We start from the raw sequence: 21,635 nt of genomic DNA on the forward strand, positions 1-21,635 counted from the left end.
ATATTTCGTTATTGAAAAAACTAAATGATTTTCACGAAAGACTTTTGTATTATTTATGAACAGTATTGGATTCGAGGGAAAATAAAAGTCTCTGATTTTATCCGCATTCATTCTACTGGTCTATGTTTACGAATTACGACATTATTTTTAATTTCTGATTACATGACCAGTATTAGACCAGTTTATAGCTTTAATATTCCTATATGTAATAGCAAGTAAGTGTTTTTGACGATCATCAATAGTTTTTTTAGTGATAGAAAAGTCAAAGGTTCGATTCTGATCCCTTAAAAATGGAAATATCAGTAATACCTTAAAAACACATTACCTAAAACAATAACTGAAATTATTTAAAGTACCTACAGCTGGGAAAAAGCCTTCTCTTACTTTAAGGAGAAGTCTTGGAGCTAATTCCACTACGCTCCTCGAATGCTGGTTAGTGGATACACATGTAGTGGTACTCAGAATTTCATTTCCTTAACCGCCGAACACGAGATTAATTATAAAAACAAATGAAGCACATGGAAATGTTGCTTGCCTGGGTTTGTCCAAAATTATCGGTATAAATAGACGCATTCTAACCACTGGCTCATCTCGGCATCATCTCGTATGTATCGTTCATTTATTTCATTGTTACTCTTCAGCTCCCGTCATCATAAGGAGGTAAAGATCTGTTTACTCACTTGATTTGTTGAATTACTAACGTAATAATTAACTAAACTTACCAGATATAATTTGGCTTTTACTCTTAGTTACTCTAAATCGTATAACGCACACTAAGACAGCTTATTAGCACGTTTCTCACTTCCTCCTACTAATAAAGGCCGATGCTCAAATGAGCTCAAATTACTTAATAACTAGTATTTATTTCTAACAGTATTTAAAACGCGATATTTACCAGGTTTTTTATTTTTATTTGGTGGAGCTCGATATTTCGAACAAACAACAGTCGAACAAACAAACGTCAGTCTCGTGAACAAGACATTCGTAGATAATGTCGAAATATCGAGCTCCACCAAATAAAAATAAAAAACATGGTAAATATCTCGTTTTAAATACTGTTAGTAATAAAAATAACCATGTTAATTTAAAATCTTATATAGTATTTATTTTATACATCTATTCAATTCACACATAGAATAGATGTATAAAATAAATACTAGTTATTAAGTCAAATCAAAAGCTTTCAAAAACGAGATGTTTCAATGAACACGGATCAGTAGATTTTTAGTGGAGCGAAAACAAATATATATTACAGATTGATTACACTAGGTGATGGGGCCTTGTGGTTCAGATGGGTAGTCTTTCGCCAATACTTTGAATTCTGGTGTTCCAATTTGAAGGGTGAGTGAGCAGAACAGCAAGCATAATGGTTATAACATCTTAATTCACAAGGTTGGTAGCTCGTTGACGATATAAGAGATAGTTGATATTTCTTACCTATCTCTATGGGTGGCGGTGACCACTTACCATAATGTGGCCAAATCACCAATCTACCTACCTATTTTAAATTAGTTAAATATTATTTAATGATAGATGTAAAATTCTCACCGAAAAGTTAATGTGACTTGTCCGAATAATTTCTTATTTTCCAAGCATTCTGAATCCACGTGCAGGACGCCCTGGATCTTATCAATGCTGCCATTCTCTACCACCAAGTCTCTCGAGTCCAGGTACAGTGTCAATTTGTTGTTCGGCGATGATTTCTTGAAAACGCTGCAGAAAAAAAAAACACTTAAGTAAAGTAAATTATTATTTATTTATTTTTAATTATTTTATTTAAATTCAAATCGTAAGTTAAAAAGGAAACACAGGCTTTTTAGATATAATTTACATTTGGAACCGGTTTTAAATGTTGGTTTTAAATTCAAATATAATTTTGTATAATGACTGATCAACAGGTTTTGACGATAAAGTATATTTTAATTTTGATATGTATAAATATTCTTTTTTTTCGCGTGCTCGTGTGTCTTTCTGGGTTTGTGTATGAGTGTGCGTGCGCGTGGGTGTGTGTGTGTGTGTATGTGTATGTGCGTGTGCGTGTATAAAGTACTATAACACGCAACGCAACGTTATTAGGATCGATTTCGAAGTAAGAAGTTGCAAGTTCTTATAGAAAATATTTTTCAATGAAAATTCTTACCAAATAGAAATTTTAAAAATTTACTGTACAAGTTATGACTGCGTGGAACTTTGGAAAGAATGACAGGAGCATTTCCCTTTAGAATTGCAATTCTAACGCAAAAAATGATCCAGCTCTCCCGTCACCAGTGGAGACAATAAGGCGAGGTGTTATACTTTAAAGAAGAATTTTTGCACTATTACTCCAAGGTCCAGGTGTTTCAACAGCAAGTGGCACAAAATCTGGAATAATTTGGAATAAGACACGAATATTTGGATCGTTTGTGCGTTTCAATTTTTTCCACGGCGGATCCGGCTCTTTACACTCTTTATAAATAATGTGTCCTCAAATTATTGCTTACTTCTCAAGATCGCGTCTCCGAATATTTTGCTTACTGCAAAAAATATTCCTATAAAAAAGTTATGTACTCGAGGGATAGCAAGTTTATGACGCTTGTGTCAACTTTACGTATAACACTATTTCTGAAATATTTTACGAACGTTACCCGATTTACATTTACAGTTTAAGATTATTAATTTTGAATAAGATTTTTACAAAGTACAGGACTATATTAATAACTACTATGAATACTGCTACTTACAAACGTAAAGATATAAATATTTAAATAAATAAATGTAAAAATAACGTTCAATGGTATTAGTAACACCGATCGGAAAAACGATAAAATCACTTCGATTAAAATACTTAAATATTCACTTGCAAAAAGAATACACTTTAACGACTTCTACTACCTACTCAAGCGATATTTATGAAATAATATTTATGCATACATGTTGACAGAAAAAGACATAAAGTAACTCCTGACAATTCTCCCTTTTACGCGGGACCCCACCCCAGACGGAAACTATTAATTAATCCAAATCCAGTACATTATTAAATAAACATTACAGTAAAGCCTTTTTAAATAGTCAATATTCCAACTCTAATATATTTTCGGGAAGCAGCTTCCAGCGAGAAGAAATGGCAACTCGCACAGTTGCTCTTTAAAGAGAATTAAAAAATTGTTAAAGAACGCTTCTGTGAAAAGGTTATACAATTTGTGAGTTCATGGTTGATAGCACACCTTAAGAATGACAGGGTCCCCTCTTGGGTATTTCTTTGTGATATTTAATATAATTATGTAAATAATTATAAATAAACTAAAAAAACCCGCTGAGTTTCTTTTGTCGGTTCTTCCCAGGTCAGGGTATTTTCATTTCCGAATCGTTGGAAGTGTTTAATTTGACAATCAATAAGTAAATGTAATTATTCTTTATTGAATAAAAAAGATATCTATTATTACCGTATGTATGTTTAGCCATGAGATAATTTATTGCTCATATATTTCCTCAACAGGAGAGCCATATATAAATGCAGATAGTCGCGTTAATATGTGTCGAAATTTATACTGGAAAGATAACGAAAGGCTTATTGGGGACAGTGCTTGGTGTTATAAACTTCAAAACCAAGGGTACTCCTTGTTGCAACGCGTAAACAAACGAAAATACTATTAAACTTGCAAAAAACTACGCACTACTTATTCTGAATATGTACACACAACTTATTCTAAAAGCGGTCCATCCCAGTCAGTACTGGTAAAATTTTAATAAATCTAAATGAAATAACATACGTATATAAAATTATTAACATTGAAGTTTAAATAACTTTTTTTGTAACTAAAGTGCTTTGTTGTATAGCATGCTTAAAATATTACTTTAAGCTAATAAAATCAAAATCAAAGTATTATTAATTCAAGTAGGCTCATAAAAGCACTATTGAACCGTCATGTCACAATGTTGAATTAAATGTAAAGGTACCACCTTTTCAGAAAGTAAAGGGTGAGTGAGCCAATATAATATTTATGTCCCTTGTGCCTGTGGCACAACCTTTGTCTATGGGCAGTGGTGACCACTTAACATCAGGTGGCCCATATGCTCGTCCGCCAACCAAAGCCATAAAAATAAAAACTTATACAAGGGAATGCAGAGTAGCCGAGGAAAAGGGCATGACAACATAAGAGAGCGTCATATCCGTCATTTACCGTCTCGGCATACGTATCGGTTTTACACCCAAGACACTTCAATTTTTCAGCCAACAATGTTTAAGGTAAACCCAGAAGAACTCGCACAAAGTCCTTGCACTCAAAATTTAATTACCTAAATACACGTCCTCATATCTTATTCATGAATGGACATCGTGTATACTAATATTATAAATGAGAAAGTAACTCATCTGTCTGTCTGTTTGACCATTGAACTTAATTTAATGAAGTTCGGTAGAAAGCTTGAACTCCAAGGAAGGATATAGGTTACTTTTCATGCCTAAAACTTGACAATCAAACTCCTAAAACGCAAACGATTCCGCAGGCGACAACTAGTATAGAATAGATTTATTATGCAGAAGGAAGACCAGTCTTTTTGCAAATCCAATCGAAGTCCATGCAAATGAAACTGTGATACAACAGCTCCTATAGTAATTAGTCCTGTCCAATCCATAATTGGTTTATACGTTGGAGGTTGCATATAAGTGTTACCGACTTTAAATATTTCAATGTTTTAATAAATCACAAAACTATATTCTACAAATATTTTAGTATCTCGGTTGATACTTTCCGTTAAGATTAAAATATTTATTTTGAATAATAATACGGTTTTTATTTTGACTCGAAATTGAACTTTCGTTTGCTAAATACCGTGCAAGAAATATGTGCTGGGATATAAATAATTGTAACATTATAAGTGTCTTCAATTATAATTTAAAACATCGTCGTCCACAAAGTAAAGTGTAATAGTGAAAAATAAAGTATTCTGTAGTTTGTGTGATTAAAATAATAAGAAAAGGCCGTAACATAAGTTTCACTCAAAAAATATTTAATTCGCTTTAAATAACATATAATCTAGTAACGAATTTAAGCTTCAAAGGAAAATGTTATTCGTATGAACAAAAACGGTTTTTTTTAAAATATTTAATATAGTTAGGCAGCCTGCCAGTCATCTAATGGTAAATGTTCGCCACAGCCTAGATGCACTGATTTGCATCCTCAACGCCGTCACCCTTAGGATGATGTTATGTCCGTTGTATATGTAGTTATACTGGTTCACTCACCATTCAAAGCGGCAGTAGGACATGACATAGGTGGGTGGTACCTACAAAGGCGGCCCTGCATAGGGCCTACTAGCATATAAATACATACATTAAACCACCTACATTATGCTAAGCTTACTACACAGTAATCTGAGACTTCTCTGAAGAATTATCATATTAGTTAAATGGGGTACATATTGTCTTTTTTCATCTCGTTGTTTTAAACGATCCGTCCTAACTTCATGACAGTGAGTTAGGACGCGAAAGTAGGTCAAACAAACAGACTTGTTTTATGTTTTAGGTTATTACGCTTTAGTTTAGTCAATATTATGAGGATTATGATGTCGTCCTGGCTGATTTTCAGCTACGACAGCGAATGTCAGAGACCGGTCTTAGTATTTGATTGTACAAATGTGTGCGCAATCTCAGATGCAGTCTTTGTTCTCTCACAATCACGATGACAACAAGAGTTCAGGTACAAGAGCAACGGCTTCCAACATACGCTGCTAACTTCGGAGTTCTTATTAACATCCCGATGTTACTAAGAGTATTTCGACGGAAAAACCCGATAATTCTTCATCATTCCGATCTGGTGTCTGAACTTCGAGGTCAGCTTGGTATCAAGCTACTAAAACAACGAGGCGTTCAAATGATATTTTGTGATGAAGTTACGTCAAGCTTCACCAATCAAAGCGAAGTCAAAGGAATGAGGATTTATTATTTAAAAAATCTTGACGGACTGGATCGTAGTGTAAGCGTTTGCCGGGGTTGAGTGTAAATTTGAACTATAAAAGGCGCTGCATCCACTACGGAAAATATAGATAATGCTTGCAATGTAAATTTATTAATTAAGCAAAACAAGGGTTAAATCAAATCGCTTAGTCTGTAGTGATTCAATACAATAATTTAAAATAAAACTGTATTCAATATAATTCATATTTTACAAGGTTAAATGTTCAAAGGAGTAATTATGCTGAAAACTAATGATGACACAATAGATATTTGAATCAAAAAATCGGGAATCGATATGGTATCAATTTCAATAGCTATTAATGTATGAAAATTATTACAATTTTAATCTAGAATTGAATACTCATAATGGTTATATTTTAGCATAGGATTTTTAGTGGCCATTAATGACAGTTCGTTTTTTTTTTTTAGTTAAGTTAAGGCATATATATATAATAAATTCTTACCGCCGAATGCATTAATACTTTGTGTCGTAATACAACAAAAAAAAAAAAGAGCGAGCGATCGCCTGTCACAGAGGCTTCGGTTTACTTTTAGCGCGAAGTTTGAGTGCTTTTTTGTAAGACATTCGTCTTACAACGTTCACAGTTTTTCAGTCATTAGACAATACATAACGCTATGTCCCTGCGTTTTAAATCTGTAATATCTTCGAAAATATTCATTTAAATTACATGCTGTAAAAAGCCTTATTGATCTATATTAAATTCACAATGTATTTAAGGTACTTAATTAGATAAGGATTAATGCTCTATTGCTTAAAATCACCTCGTAACTAACCCATTATTTCTCGTAAAAAGTAAAGGATAAAAAAATGTGGTTTATCTCTAAGAGATAGACATATACTATCTCAGACTTTTTTGTAGACAATTTCAGAGGTACAATACTGTAGTACAGTATTTTGATCTATGTCGTAGAGTACAGCCAGCGATTGCAATGTAAGCTCAAAAAATGTGTTTATTTACGACATCATTTCATAAATCTATATTGTGCATGTATTATACATATTAACCTTCATCTTGAATCAATATATTTATAAAAGAAAACCGCAACGAAATCCGTTGAACACGAGAGATTTTGATGCGGTTTTTTTAAAGGTCTAAGCATACATAGGGACAGACAGCGGTAAGCGACTATGTTTTATACTATGTAATGATTTTAAGTACTTAATTAATGTTATTGTTAATAGCTATTTACTATAAACTCATATACTTGTTGGTGTATTATTTTAAAAAGTAAATTTCACTTCTACTCGGTAGGAATATATTATTCTTTTAAATTACAAAATATTCAATATACTTATATAATTACAATATATTCTAATTCATACAGGGCATTATATAAAATGTTGTTGTAGTAATGTAAACAACACAAGAACAACGTTATACGATACATCGAATAGAATGAATCGGAAGCAAAATACCAGGAAGGCAGACAAAAGATAAATGCACGGGAGAAAAAAAGTGAGAGGTTTAGCGAGATGCAGACGATTAGCGAAATAGAATAAATATTACTAACTACATCTCGAACCGGTGTAGATAAAAATCTAATCGATCTTAGCCTATTTGAATAAAAATATTTTAGTGCGATTTATACGTAGTGTATGTTTTTAAATTATTATTATTTTTTTATTTTAATTCCTGTTACAAATGCTGCCAGTAATAGGTCGTAATAGCGATTTTATTTAAGTTGGTGGTTGGGATTTGCTCAAGGCCGTCTGTAGATACCACCCACTCATCAGATATTCTACCGTCAAGCAGCTTCACTTAGTTTGGAGAATGTGTGAGCTAGTGTTACAGGCACAAGGGATATAACATCTTAGTTTCCAAGGTTGGTAGCGCATTCTTGATGAATGGTTAATATTTCTTACAGCGCCAATGTCTATGGGTGGAGGTGATCACTTACCATAAGAAGGTCCATTTGTCCGCCTACCTATAGCATTAATAAAAGTGATAAGCCCGTCTTTGCACGCATTTAATGTTTTAAATATTCTGGTTTGATGCTGTGCTATTGTGTTTGCGTGCAATAAAGTTTTTAAATAAATATTTTTTTCTTACCGCTGAGAGTTCAGCGCGCTGTCCGATGTCATTTCGGGATTCCAATGACTTTCTGGAACAATTAAAAAAAATTATAATCGCAATATGAGAAATCATATAACTAATTTGAAAACGCACAAGATTTAATTCACATATTCACTCTAGTAAAGTATCGTCCTGCTAACATCCCATTGCTAAGAAAGACCTTGAAGCGTATTCCACCACGCTGGTTTCATTCGAGTTAGTGGATATACCCGTGACATATTTCTATTTTTATTGAGCATGACATCATTAACACAAATTAAGTACTTGAAACTTCAGTGTCAGTTAGATTTGAACCCATAATCTTTTTAGATTCAATTGTATTAATCACTGGGTTTTCTGATCACAAGTCTCTCTAGGTAGCACGTATTACTTAGTTATTCTACGGCTAAATAGATTTTTTTTGTAAAAAATACTAAGTATATAAGATATTAACATAAATAAGGGATGAACGAACGCTACATGAACGCTTTAAAATTAAAAGGTATCATATAAAATATGACATTACGCTTAGAGAAGAACTTATATTATAAATGTGAAATTAACTCTGTCTGATTCTTTCGAGTCCAAACCACGGAACCGATGAAGTTTTGTAGCAAGCTTGAATTACAAAACTAAAACCTGACGACCAAATTCTAAAACGAACGCAACCGAAGGCAACATCTAGCTTATCATGAAGACTGTGTAAGATAGACAAAGTAGTAAAAACTACATTAAATTATCGTTAAGTTGCACTTAGTTTCTAATATAAATTACATCATAGGTATCACTTAGATTTCCAATAACAGCCAATCCATATGATATGCAGTACGTGAAATCATTACGCTCGGGTGCTTCGGTAACTATTTATTTAGCACCGCGTTTACGTCAGGCTGCGTTAACATCTGTGTCGTACAGTTTATACGTTGTTGAATGACTAAACCGTCGAGTCTAACTGTTCCCATTTGTCAACAATATAAAGTGAATGTTTTCACTTTTATCGCTTTTTAATTTGTTTTTCTATCGTTTCGAAAAAACCGATAGTGTTTTTCCGAAAAACGCAAAGTAAGATAATCTCCGTTTAAACTACGGTTAACTATATAATGTGTATTGTTTAGCAGTTCCATAATTATCTTTGACGAGAAGTCAAAGATTCTGTGACAAACTAATTCAACTCTATATGTGATAGCTTGTTATTTCAATAGCACATATATATATATATTAAAGCATAATATATGCGATTATATTTTATCATGTTAGAGTCTCACTCGAAAGTCCTAAAATTTTATTGTAATGCCTGAAACATAAGTGTAATTTACTCGCTCACCCACAGTCCTAATTTTATAGGTTGAAAGCAGTAATCTTGGCAGTAATTAATCGTTACAAGGACTACAGTTGGCTCTAAATGTTTTTGAAGGTCATAAAAGTGAAGATGAACTTAACTTAGTCTATGAATTTGGTATCGGATGACGAGACATGACAAGGTTTGACTATCTATTGCCAGGTTAAGCCGTGAAGTTACTTAAAAAAAAAATACAGCTTTGTAAAAGAGTCTATGTACTCTATGAGCCGAGATGGCTCAGTGGTTAGAACGCTTGCATCTTAACCGATAATTTCGGGTTCAAAACCGTGCGTGCATTATGCCCGTTTGTGAGTTTGAATCATGAAATGTACTACATACATATATGGCAGAACTTTTTTTTTAAGTATATTAATTGGAATCGGATTTGAAACTACGATGTTCCATTTGGTTCCATGTGTTCCATTGAATCATGTCGGTTAATATATATACGTAATCACTTTTTGGGTGTGTGTTCGTATATCAATTATAATATTATTTATAAATTTAGCTTCGGATATAATTGCACGTAATTAAAAAACTTATTAGCTTTTTGATTATAATATTTATCTTTATTTGTCTTTGTCCTAATGGCCAAGCATTATTATTTACGTGTGCATATTATGAGTGTTAAGGTAATGGTAGCTTTTTCAATTCATTATATAATTTTTACAATGATATTTTAATCAATAATTACTTATTACTCTATATAAGAATGATGATATCGGATTCAGAGAGTTGATGTAAATGGAAAGAGATCTCCCGGGTCTCCAGTTACTGTGGGGGTCCCTCATGGATCAATTCTTGGACCATTTCTCTTCCTTGTTTATATAAATGACCTGCCACATATCCTAGGTAATAAACTCGAGATAGTATTGTTTGCTGATGATACTTCTTTAATATTTAAAATAAAAAGACGTCTTTCAATATATGACGATGTGAACAAATATATATATATATATATATATATGTACGAGTGTGTATATAGTTAAGTACTAGAAAGATCTGTTAATTATATTTTTAGGAAACATACAGGAAATTATCAGTATTTATATTGATGCTGTAAATAGAATAATATCTTAAAGTGATAACTACTTTTTACACGATATATGGTTTATCGCAAACCATCAGACATGTGAGATGTGAAAATATCTAAAGATTACTATTACTTATTTGTCATTCTATAAATTACGTTCTAATTCCGTCGTGAGTTAGATATCATATTGTAAAAGTCCTTTAAAATGAAAAGATTAAATTTTCGATAGTATTGATCGTTTTTCATTAAGCAAGTCAAATCACATTTATTTAAGATACTTGGTCTCTTGGATGTAAAAACTATCGATTCAGATATGATAAAGAATTCAAACACTCACATATTAAAAAAACGAAAGTACCAGCCTGTCAATAGGGTCTTCCGGGGTATGGAATCCTCTATTTTGGAGATGGTTAGGGGCTAATTTGACTACTTTGATCCCTATTCGGATCAGTGGATATATATGTCACAGGTTTTTCCCCAACATCTTCTTCTGTTTTCTTTCATTGCCGAAGGATTCATTTTGACAATAAAATAAGCATATAAAAATTCTATAGTGCTTGCTCGGGTTTGAAATCAAAACAATAAAATATACTCACTCCATTCAAGCAGGCTCTTTTAAAAACTTTTAAATCACAACGTTACAAGATTAAATATAAAACGGTTCGGAATAAATATTGACAAATAATAATTGACGCAGTCATACAATTACAATATAATTTTAGGGATTTTCAAAGCTTCATAAAGAATGTCTAGACTGAGCATTTGTCAGGTTAGTTAAGATAATTATTTAACTCTATGCTTTGTTTCTTAGTACGTTTTGTTTTTTGTCGTCAAAGATGTCTGAAAAAATAATTAACGTTATCAATTCAACTATATTTCAGTCTCTGAATAAATAATCTTTTATACATAAACTTCGTACAGCATAAAGATTAATTTAAATGTAAGATATTTCCATTTAAAATAAAAATGTTTGCTCAAATGACTCTTAAAAAAATATATATATTAAATATTTTCATCTTAAATGAAAAAAATCACATCAAAACGTGTAAAAGATTAACGGAAGTTTAATATTTTTTAAAATGAGTGAGAAACTTTTAAAATAATTTAAAAGTCGATGAATATTAATTTTATGTTTAAGTTTTATTGAACCTCGAATTATTTATTAACAGCTCACATTAGTCCGGGTGTATTGGCTAGGTTCTCTTAAATAGAAATCGATTTTTTGATCTTAAATATACTTAAGTTAGACTACATATTTATGTTCAGCCCTAACATCCTAAATCAAAATGTTTATAAAATAATATTCTATAAAGTATATCATACATAATTAATTCAAGTGAAAATCATTAATTATCACTCTGTACAAAGAATGATTTGGAAATGGTTTTCCTACTATATTTTAGCTGTTAGCTCACAATTTCGAAGTTTTTATAATAATTAGTCCTGCTCGGAAGTCCAAACAAATCTCCAAGCTTAGAGGCCCACCGAAATTGATTCTTAATATTCTGTATACACATATTGTTTTATTTCGCTGGTACATATATGTACCGTATGGATGTATATATTTTTTTAATTTGTTGTCATATGCGACTTTGACTATAATAACTAATGTTAATGAGGTTGGCTTTGTATAAGACAGTGTACCGCTAAACAACAATACTTAGTATTGTTTGTTTATTTAATTGAGTGAGCCAGTAACTACAAGGACAAGGTACATGACATCTAATTTCCAAACTTGGCGTTGAATTGGCGATGTAAGGAATGGTAAAAAACTCATTCGGCGACAATATCTGTAGACTGTGGCGATTACTCACCATCAGGCAGCCCATTTGCGCGTCCACCTATACCCTGTACAAGATAGCTTGATCTTTTTGATAGATGTAATTTTTTCTGATCGACATAACTTTGCAATGACGAACATATTATTTTCTTAATTTAATGATTTTAAAAATTGTAAAAATATTTTAAAAAAGTACATATAATACAAAAGTTCCTAATGATTCAAGTGTTATCCGAAAATTTTAAGACTTTTTCTATTATATATTATTGCTTCAAATTAAAATTTAAATAGAAACACTGAAAATAATAGACGCTTCTACAATGTTACATCGGTCGGACGGTAGGGACGCCAATAACAGGCAGTAACTGCTAAAAATATCGATTACAAAAATCCTTATTAAATATCATTGTTAACTTATTGTTACGAACGGGGGTCCTTTTGGTTGGGGTCTCTTAGGCTAGTGGTTGGAGTCTTTTTAGCTGGTATAACTCTTTATAGAAAAATAAGTTAAACTAAAATTGAATTCTACTTGAATTACGCATTCCATCGTTCCATCGACTGTTATATATGTTATATTTTCTGTTTCTCATCACTAGCCCGTCTGTCAAAAAGATCAAGCTAGCTTGAACATGGTATAACTATTCTATTTCAAAAAAGTAGACATTGTCAATCTGATACGTCAGTCAACGATTGCTAGGTCATTCATAAAGTTCCGCGCATATCATTCTCTCTGTTTCTGCAATTGCTGTGGCTCGGCCACATTACATACCGCGAAGCGACAAGAAATTATGGTCGTGATATCGGTTCGGTTAAAACATTTCACAATTATAAATGTACATGGTTCGTATTTACAATATATTATGTTATAACCACGTGCAATTAGCAATTTCAAAGTTCAGTGGTTTGTTCAAGTTTATTTAACTCGATTAGGTGTATTTTTTATTTTTTTTATTTATACACAAACGGGGAGAATTTAGTTACCGATTATATGACTTTATGTACCTTTAAGCGTACAGGACTATAAGCGTAGTGCAGTTCAATAATCCACGTAGGTAATGAAAATTACTTTTTAGAAAAACTTAACTTTTTACTGACTCAAGCCAGAGTTGTTACTGGGCATCAGGGACTGCTTTATAACCTAGCCGATATACAAGTTGCTGAAACATTTTTGGCAAAAAAAAAAACTGCTAATAAATTAATTTATTTATAAACAATTACCCATAGCACACAAGCCGTCACACCAATTTTACCCCATCGAGGGGTAAATTAAATAAAATAGCCTTCCTTCCTCGAGACTCAAACTATCTGCATACGAAATTTCACCTAAATTGATTCAGCGGTTTAAGTATGAAGAGGTTACAGACAGAGCTATTTACGCATTTATTGCATTAGTACAGATTAGTATGTATAGAAATTTCATAGTTTTTGTAAATGTCAATACCTTTTTTATGTCTCGGTCAACGACCTGAACAAAGATAAAACAATAAAATGGCGCCAGCTCAGTCCGTATGCTTTTACATCGACAAATACCTTCTCCGAGACCACTTTAATATTCCACTATATCTTTATTTGCAGGCGTTAAATATAAAATATTTATCTTTATATATCTTTACTTTACAACGGTGTTTAATTTAATGTGTATATTTCGTTGGTCTTGTGCGGAATTCTCATAATCGACGGCATTCAACGATGATAAAAATATGACGAAAAAAAAGGACGCGTCGTGGAACACCCGATTGAAATAAAGTTTCTTTCTATATATTGCTTATTAAATAACAGACAAAATGAAATAAACAAACAAAGTTTAATGTTATATAAAACCGTAAAGACATCATCAGCCTCCTGCCCTTATCCCAATTTACTTGGGGTCGGCGCAGCATGTCTTCTTCTTCCATACTTCCCTATCTGACGTCATCTCACAAGTAACTTTCGTTCCAGCCATATCATCTTTCACACAATCCATCCATCTTTTCATTGGTCGTCCCCTTCCTCTATATCCATCCACGGTAATGCTCAAGACCTTCCTCACAGTATGTTCCTCATTCCTCCGCATAACATGCCCATACCAAAAAAAACCGTAAAGACAGAAACAAAGAAAAAGAGAGAGACGCCAAAAAAGACGACGACGACGACAGACGACAAAAAATTTGTTTCTTTTAACATCCATGTGTATATCCTGTATATTACTAGAGTAAGCCGATTTTTGTCCCAGTGATTATGGGACGATGGCTGCATATAAAAAATCGGTTATAGTCTCGTTTTGAACAGCTCCAGCCGTAGATGTGCAGAAAATAAAAGAGGATTCTTGATTGTAAGTTACTAAATCGTTACGGTTTAACAAAGAATTAATTTTACATACCGAAAAGTTACTGACCTGTTAGAGATTGGTACTACGGCTGTATAAGAAAAAAAATAATGAAAACGTTAACATTCTAACTGAACGAATGTGTACTATTTTATATTAAAAATTTCATTTAAAAGAGGTTTCATCATTTTGGCACCAACTGTAGTAAATGTACTTTCAGTTTACAATGAAATGATATCAAAACAAAACCTGTCATGGGTTTCGAAATTCTTAAAAAATCTTTTGAATCAACGCAAAGTTTCGCGTAAGTATGATGTATTTATTAAGCGATTTTTACCGACAAACATTAATACTTAGTATTGTTGTCATAGAGCCGAGATGGCCAAGTAGTTAGAACATGTGCATCTTAATCGATGATTTCGGGTTCAAACCCAGGCAGGCACCACTGAATTTTCATGTGCTTAATTTGTGTTTATAATTCACCTCGTGCTCGGCGGTGAAGGAAAACATTGCGAGGAAACCTGCATGTGTCTAATTTCAACGAAATTCTGCCACATGTGTATTCCACCAACCCGCATTGGAGCAGCGTGGTGGTATGCTCCAAGCCTTCTCCTCAAAGGGAGAGGAGGCCTTAGCCCAGCAGTGGGAAATTTACAGGCTGCTAATGTATGTATGTAATTGTTGTCATCCGATTTGAAGGGTAAGCCAGTGTAACGACACACCAGGCATATATCATCTTGGCTTCCAAGTGTGATTGGTATATCGACAATGTTTAATATTTTTAGTATTTCTTAAAGCACTAAAATGTCTTATTGGTTAAACCTATACATATATATAAATATATATATATATATATATATATATATATATATATATATATATATTATTTATCATAACTTGGCCCACGGATAAACATCGCTTCCGTGCCTCCAACTTCTTTATCCCGAATATATTCAGCGAACCAGATTTACGAATATGTTCATAAATATTCGGGTTTTTACGCATATCATATTTTTTCTATTCTGATTTATATCTGACATATATATTAAATACATCAAGAAAGTTTGATAGTGTTGCGGATTTCAAGTGTAGCAACATGCTTCAGCTTTTATTGCAGTAAGTATCAACAGCTCATAGATGACCTAGTTTATACAAAAACAAGGAAAATAACAAAAATAATACTTCATTTCCAAGTCGTCTGTTTAATCCCACCCCCTTCTTTACTTGTTGAGTCTTAGAACTTCAAGAGAACGTAAACATGTTGAGCTGAAACTGTTCGTCGTTAAAGTTACAAAATTGTTATTTAATGACATAATTTTATAAACATTCACAAAAATTTAATTTAAACTTACTTTTATTTGTAATAAGTGTACAAGTCTCGTGTTTAAGAAACACACTACTAGGAATATTTCAAAATATTTAAAAAAAACATCTCATTCTGTAATTTGATACAATTTCAATGTGAGATTTCTCTCTCTCGTCTTGACAATTTTTTTTCAATAAAAAGAAAGATTTATTGGCTGTTGATTTAATACTGCAACTACTTCGAGAAAATCAAAGCACATTTTGTGCATGTGCAGCACACAATTATAGTAGTTTATTAGATCGGCGCAAGTGTTATAGTGTTCAATATGTCGTGTATAGAGTAAAGCGAAACCTTGTACCTCTACACAGTTACAAAGATCATTTTAATAGGCGTAACGTTATATTTTTGCACATTCTTCAGAAGACTGAACGCCCTCTTTTAGGCAACGTCGATCCTGCTATTTACTTAAGCGTCAAATTCACGCGGGAATGTTACACAAACGATTATGTAAGTTGTAAAATATATAATGAACGTACATAAATTGAAGTGCGCGTCGTCACACAGTATGTGTTTTATGATTCCTCCAATAAAGTTAGTTACAATAAACATTGTAGCTGTTGAAACACACAAGTGATACACGCCACGAAATCTAAAATAATTTTATTTAATACACAAGTTATTTTATTGACATTAGACGCCCTTATTCTCATGATATTTAACAATATTACAAGTTATTCTATAACACTGTTAATAATTCCAGTGAAGCTAACATTTTGAGTTTAATTGTCTGACTTGTATAAGTTATGATAAACACGAATATATCCTCAAGATATAGAACTTTCTTGAACTAATATAGCACCCGTAGGATGTAACCTAAAGGAAAGCTATTACGTCAATAAATAGTTTTAGTATCAAACGAGTTTAGTTTATCGAGATTACGTGTAACTTATATAAAATATGAGGACATACCCACGTACTAGAAAATGTGTTAAAGCATCGGTACTTTTCGATTTTTTTATTAAGAAAAAAAGTATTGTTCATTTTTGTTTTCAAAAACAACAGTCAACGTTTTTTTATGAGTAAAACTACCCGCTCCGGCTTCGTACAGTTGCAGTGCTGATACTATTTATAGTACAGAATGTTTTTATACCCAACGTTCACAGCTTTTTGTCATTAGACACTACAAACCGCTGTGTCCTACGTTTTAAATTTGTTATATCGTCAAAAATATTCATTTATATTACATGCTGCAAAGAGCCATATTGATGTATATAAAATTCACTCTGTATTTAAGATATTTAATTAGAAAAGGATTAATTCGCTTCGAAAATAAGCCATTATTCCCCGTAAAAAGTAAAGGATAAAAAATGTTTATTGTGGGTAATCCCTATGCGACTGACATATAACACCTCGGACTCTGATTTGATCTATCTCGTAAGGTTCAGCCAGCGTTTGCAATGTAAGCGAAAAAAAATGTGTTTATTCACATCACATTAGAAAACTCGAAAATGATCAATGTTTCTCTAGTATTTTATACATGTATAATACACAAAAATCTTCTTTTTGAATAAATATATCTATTAAAAAAACTACACCAAAATCCGTTGCGTGATTTTAAAGATATAAGCATCTAAACACTGGGACAGACAGACAGCGGGAAGCGACTTTGTTTTATACTATGTATGATATACAAGTAGGATTGAAGAATATATAATTATCTTAAATTTGTACGAAACAAGTTTTGAAAAGCGTATGGGACGCCTACATATATTAGCAAAATCTGTTGTATAATGAAACTTTTGAATGATTTAAAGTCACACAGTCAAAGTCGGTTCGGAATGTAGATTCTACCGAGAAGAACCGGCAAGAAACTCAGAAGATCTTTTTCAACATCTAAAAATACAGTCATGTTAGTTAAATACAATTATACATGTATGTTATATATCCTGCCTGGAAGTCAACAAGCATTAACTTAGCATCCTCCATCTAGTTCGTAACTGCTGTTGGAGATTTATTGATTTTACGTATATATTCGTCATTGTTGAAATCACATGATAATGGCTAAATACTGAAATCTCATTGGTCATTTATTACGTCATCAGTTGCTTTCGACCAATTATAATTAAAATTAAAAAAAATCTCTTCACATAAATTATTAACATTGACGACTTAAACAGGTACAAATAAATATTAAAAATAGTTGCTGTATAAATCACGAGCGCGTGGAATGGTGGCAGTTGAATGCTTGCAGCATTTTCCCGTTGAAACGCAATTCCGATTCTCTGGACGAAAGAATGAAATGATCATTTAACTTCGAACAACGTTTTAGTAACTAAAGGTTAAACTTTATTTAATGAATACCTTTTCTAATAAAATGTACTTTATTTAAAAAAAAATGTAATCGGGTACACTTAAACAAAAAAAAATCCAAATAAGTTTATAAATGACGGCGTTCTGAGGCAACAAAAAAATACAACGAAAATGATAACCTCTTTTTTCATGAAGTCGGTCAAAAAGTTGAATATCTTCGTAAGCATTTTTATAAATAATAAATTGTATATTATAATTTTTCAACACACACATTAAAATATTACCTTACACAAATTAAATATGTATGTATTTTATACATACATGCATAAATTACGTATGTATTTTCATTAGTAAAAATGGCAACTTTATTTAGTTGAGTGTAGAAATGATCCCATCAAAAACATAAATGTAAAAATGAGAGCCAAGTCCAATATTATGATATTTACCTTGGTTGTTGACTTCAACGACAAAAGAAGTGAGATCTAAATGGGTGCCAAGTTCAATGGTCCTTCCTGAAATTTATAACAACATACAATATCATTTCTTCTTATAACTTAGGATAATATATTGTAGCCTAAGGTCTGTCTAGATTCTTGGTAAAAACAAATTCAACGTGCAATTGTTCCACTTATAATTGAAAAATTAAACTTATTATTTTAGTAACACGTGGCCGTGGCGAGTATGTTGTATAAACGCTACGAATACAAGGGGAGAAACGTAACAGCATTAGAGTTGGACGCACCGTTTGCCGTGACGTCATACGATGCGTTCTAACCTCCAAGACGCGCAAATAGAAGATTCACATTACTAGGTACACAAATGATTGCATTATCACAAACGCCGTCGTACACTGTCACTGGACCAATAAGTTGTAAAATATGAATATTACTTTGATTTTAAATAATTTCAGTCTTCCTTTTTAAAGTATAACAATACTGAATCTAATTTTGGGACCAAAATAAGCCTTACTATTATAGTGATAAAATATTTACGTTATTTATCGCGGAGTACCTATTCGATATGTTGGCGAGAATCTGTGATACCAGACATTTGGTGGCGAAATCAGGACGTTGACTGAGATTATGGTTGAAATAAAATCTTAGGAAAACTGAATCATTTAATAATAAAAAAACTATATCCCTCAATATAATAAGATCAAAACTAACCCAGATTACATGTTACCAATTTCCGTCCGAATATATTTTATAGCTTTCATAAAGCATCGTTTACATATGACTATCGTTTTATATATTTATGTAAGGCAAAGAATAAAACAAAAAAAAAGATATATCTGTCTGGCGTCTGTATTATATATTAACAATTTTATGTATTTACACTGTTTTTATACAACATATCACGTCAGTGTAACATAAAGAAAAAGTGTTGTCGCTTATAATGATCTCGCAAACACTTTACCTGTTGGTAAGGGAATACCACCGCCCTTAGACATTGATGGTAGGAAATATTAACCATTCCTTAAAACACCAACATGACACATACATACATTCAAACACATTTCGAGTATGAGTTTTTTAAGTATGTATTTTTATTTTATACATTAGCTTATAGCATAGTATTACTGTAAATTTCCCACTGCTGGGCTAAAGCCTCCTCTCCCTTTGAGGAGAAGGTTTTGGAGTATATTCTACCACGCTGCTCCAATGCGGGTTGGTGGAATACACATGTGGCAGAATTTCGTTGAAATTAGACACATGCAGGTTTCCTCACGATGTTTTTGTTCACCGCCGAGCACGAAATGTATTATAAACACAAATTAAGCACATGAAAATTCAGTGGTGCCTGCCGGGGTTTGAACCCGAAATTATCGGTTAAAATGCACGCGTTCTAACCACTGAGTCATCTCATCTCTTTTTTTATTGTAGTATTAGTATGTATTTATAATGCGATAAATGAAATTGTACAGATTGTTTTATTGATATCAATATTAATATTATAATATTCCATCGAATGTAGTACAACGAAATATTACTATAATTGTAAACTCTACTTTATAAAAATATAAAAATCTTCCACACTAAATATGTGAAACCCATTAAATTCACAGAAGGGACCTAGTTATTTTAACCGAAACAACACAATTGACCCATAAAACAGGCGAGGGGTATAAGGTTACTATTTAACGACATATTTAGTGTTTGACATAATCAGCCTCATCTATAAACGCAGCTTTAGGGACGCAGTTAAACAATGCTGTCCTCTTCTTTTAAATGTGAAATCAATGACGCTAGAAAGAGATAAATCAGTTTAACCAAATACTAAACGACGTTACAAGTTAGATCGTATTGTTATTAAGGTGCTGGTGAAATATTTGGTCTGTATGTTACTTTGGTGGAGGCGAATTACTTCTATTTATATTAATACTATAAAGAGGTTAAATTTGTTTGTATATACAGAGTAATCTCGGGAACAATAGATCTAATTTTTTAAATAAATTATCGGCAGAAAGTTACATTATTCCTAAGTAATTTATACCCCATAAATTATATATATATTTATGATATCGGTAGGCGGACGAGCAAATTGATCACCTGATGGTAAGTGGTCACTACCGCACATAGACAATGGCGCTGTAATAAATATTAACCATTCCTTACATCACCAATGCGCCACCAACCTTGGGATCTAAGATGTTATGTTCCTTATGCCTGTAGTTACTCTGACTCACTCACCCTTCAAACTGGAACACAACGATACTACAACGGTACAGCTGTTTGGCGGTAGAATGTTTCTTGCATATCATTTAATAAATTGCTAGCATAACATTTATTTTTTGAAATTGCATCCTTATGAAGCTGTGGCGACTAACTAGTCTATAATGAAATAAAGTTCATCATCATGTATGTTACACTAGTAATTTAACACTTGTAAAATAGTTAATTTGGAAACTTTAGTTAGTTAAAAGCGCATGATAATAACCTTTTGATGGTTTTCCCATACTGCTATTCTCAACAGACGATCCAATTGGTACAATATATATATTTTTTAAAGTATATTACGAAATTATACCGCCGATTGTTATGTGCAATATTTATGTATGTGTAATGTATATACTATACGAGTAGTTATATTTACAAGTAGGTTCTTTAAGCACTTGATCAAATATCTTGCGTAGATCAACAGAGCTATTACGGTTAGAGCATAGCAAATGTTGCTATCAAATATTTGGTGCGGATTAATAAAATGCAATCTGAATCAAGGGTTAACCGAATATTTTTAAAAATTATGGCATGGCATAAAACGTTATGTGTAACGGCTACTAATTTAAATTGGTCGCATTATCTTCGTATAAAATTAAATTAAATCGATATTCTGATCTCCGGTAAGGTTTTTCATCATGGCCAGATTGGGTTTATATTACACTAGTTGTTGCCCGCGGCTTAACATGCATTTTAGGGGTTGGTCGATTTTAAATATATTAAAAAGTAAAATTTATTAAGTTCTTGTATTGATATTTCGTTTTATATTAACTACTCGTCTGTTATGTATTAAAGTATTTAAAATTTATTTTAGGCTTTATATACATACTAGATG

General features: G+C 32.2%; 1 protein-coding gene across 1 annotated transcript in view; it reads right to left on the reverse strand.

Moving 5' to 3' along the window:
- Positions 1-21,635, reverse strand: part of LOC113392565 (arrestin homolog) — a 119,378-nt gene that overhangs the window by 43,644 nt on the left and 54,099 nt on the right. The window contains exons 2-3 of the mRNA XM_026629059.2: positions 8,008-8,059; positions 1,549-1,713 (exon numbers count right to left, since the gene is read on the reverse strand). Of these exons, the coding sequence (XP_026484844.1) occupies positions 1,549-1,713; positions 8,008-8,039 (197 nt within the window). The 5' untranslated portion in view covers positions 8,040-8,059. The remainder of the gene's footprint in view (positions 1-1,548; positions 1,714-8,007; positions 8,060-21,635) is intronic.

This window comes from Vanessa tameamea, chromosome 5 (genome assembly GCF_037043105.1).
Source record: "Vanessa tameamea isolate UH-Manoa-2023 chromosome 5, ilVanTame1 primary haplotype, whole genome shotgun sequence".
Taxonomy (NCBI): domain Eukaryota; kingdom Metazoa; phylum Arthropoda; class Insecta; order Lepidoptera; family Nymphalidae; genus Vanessa; species Vanessa tameamea.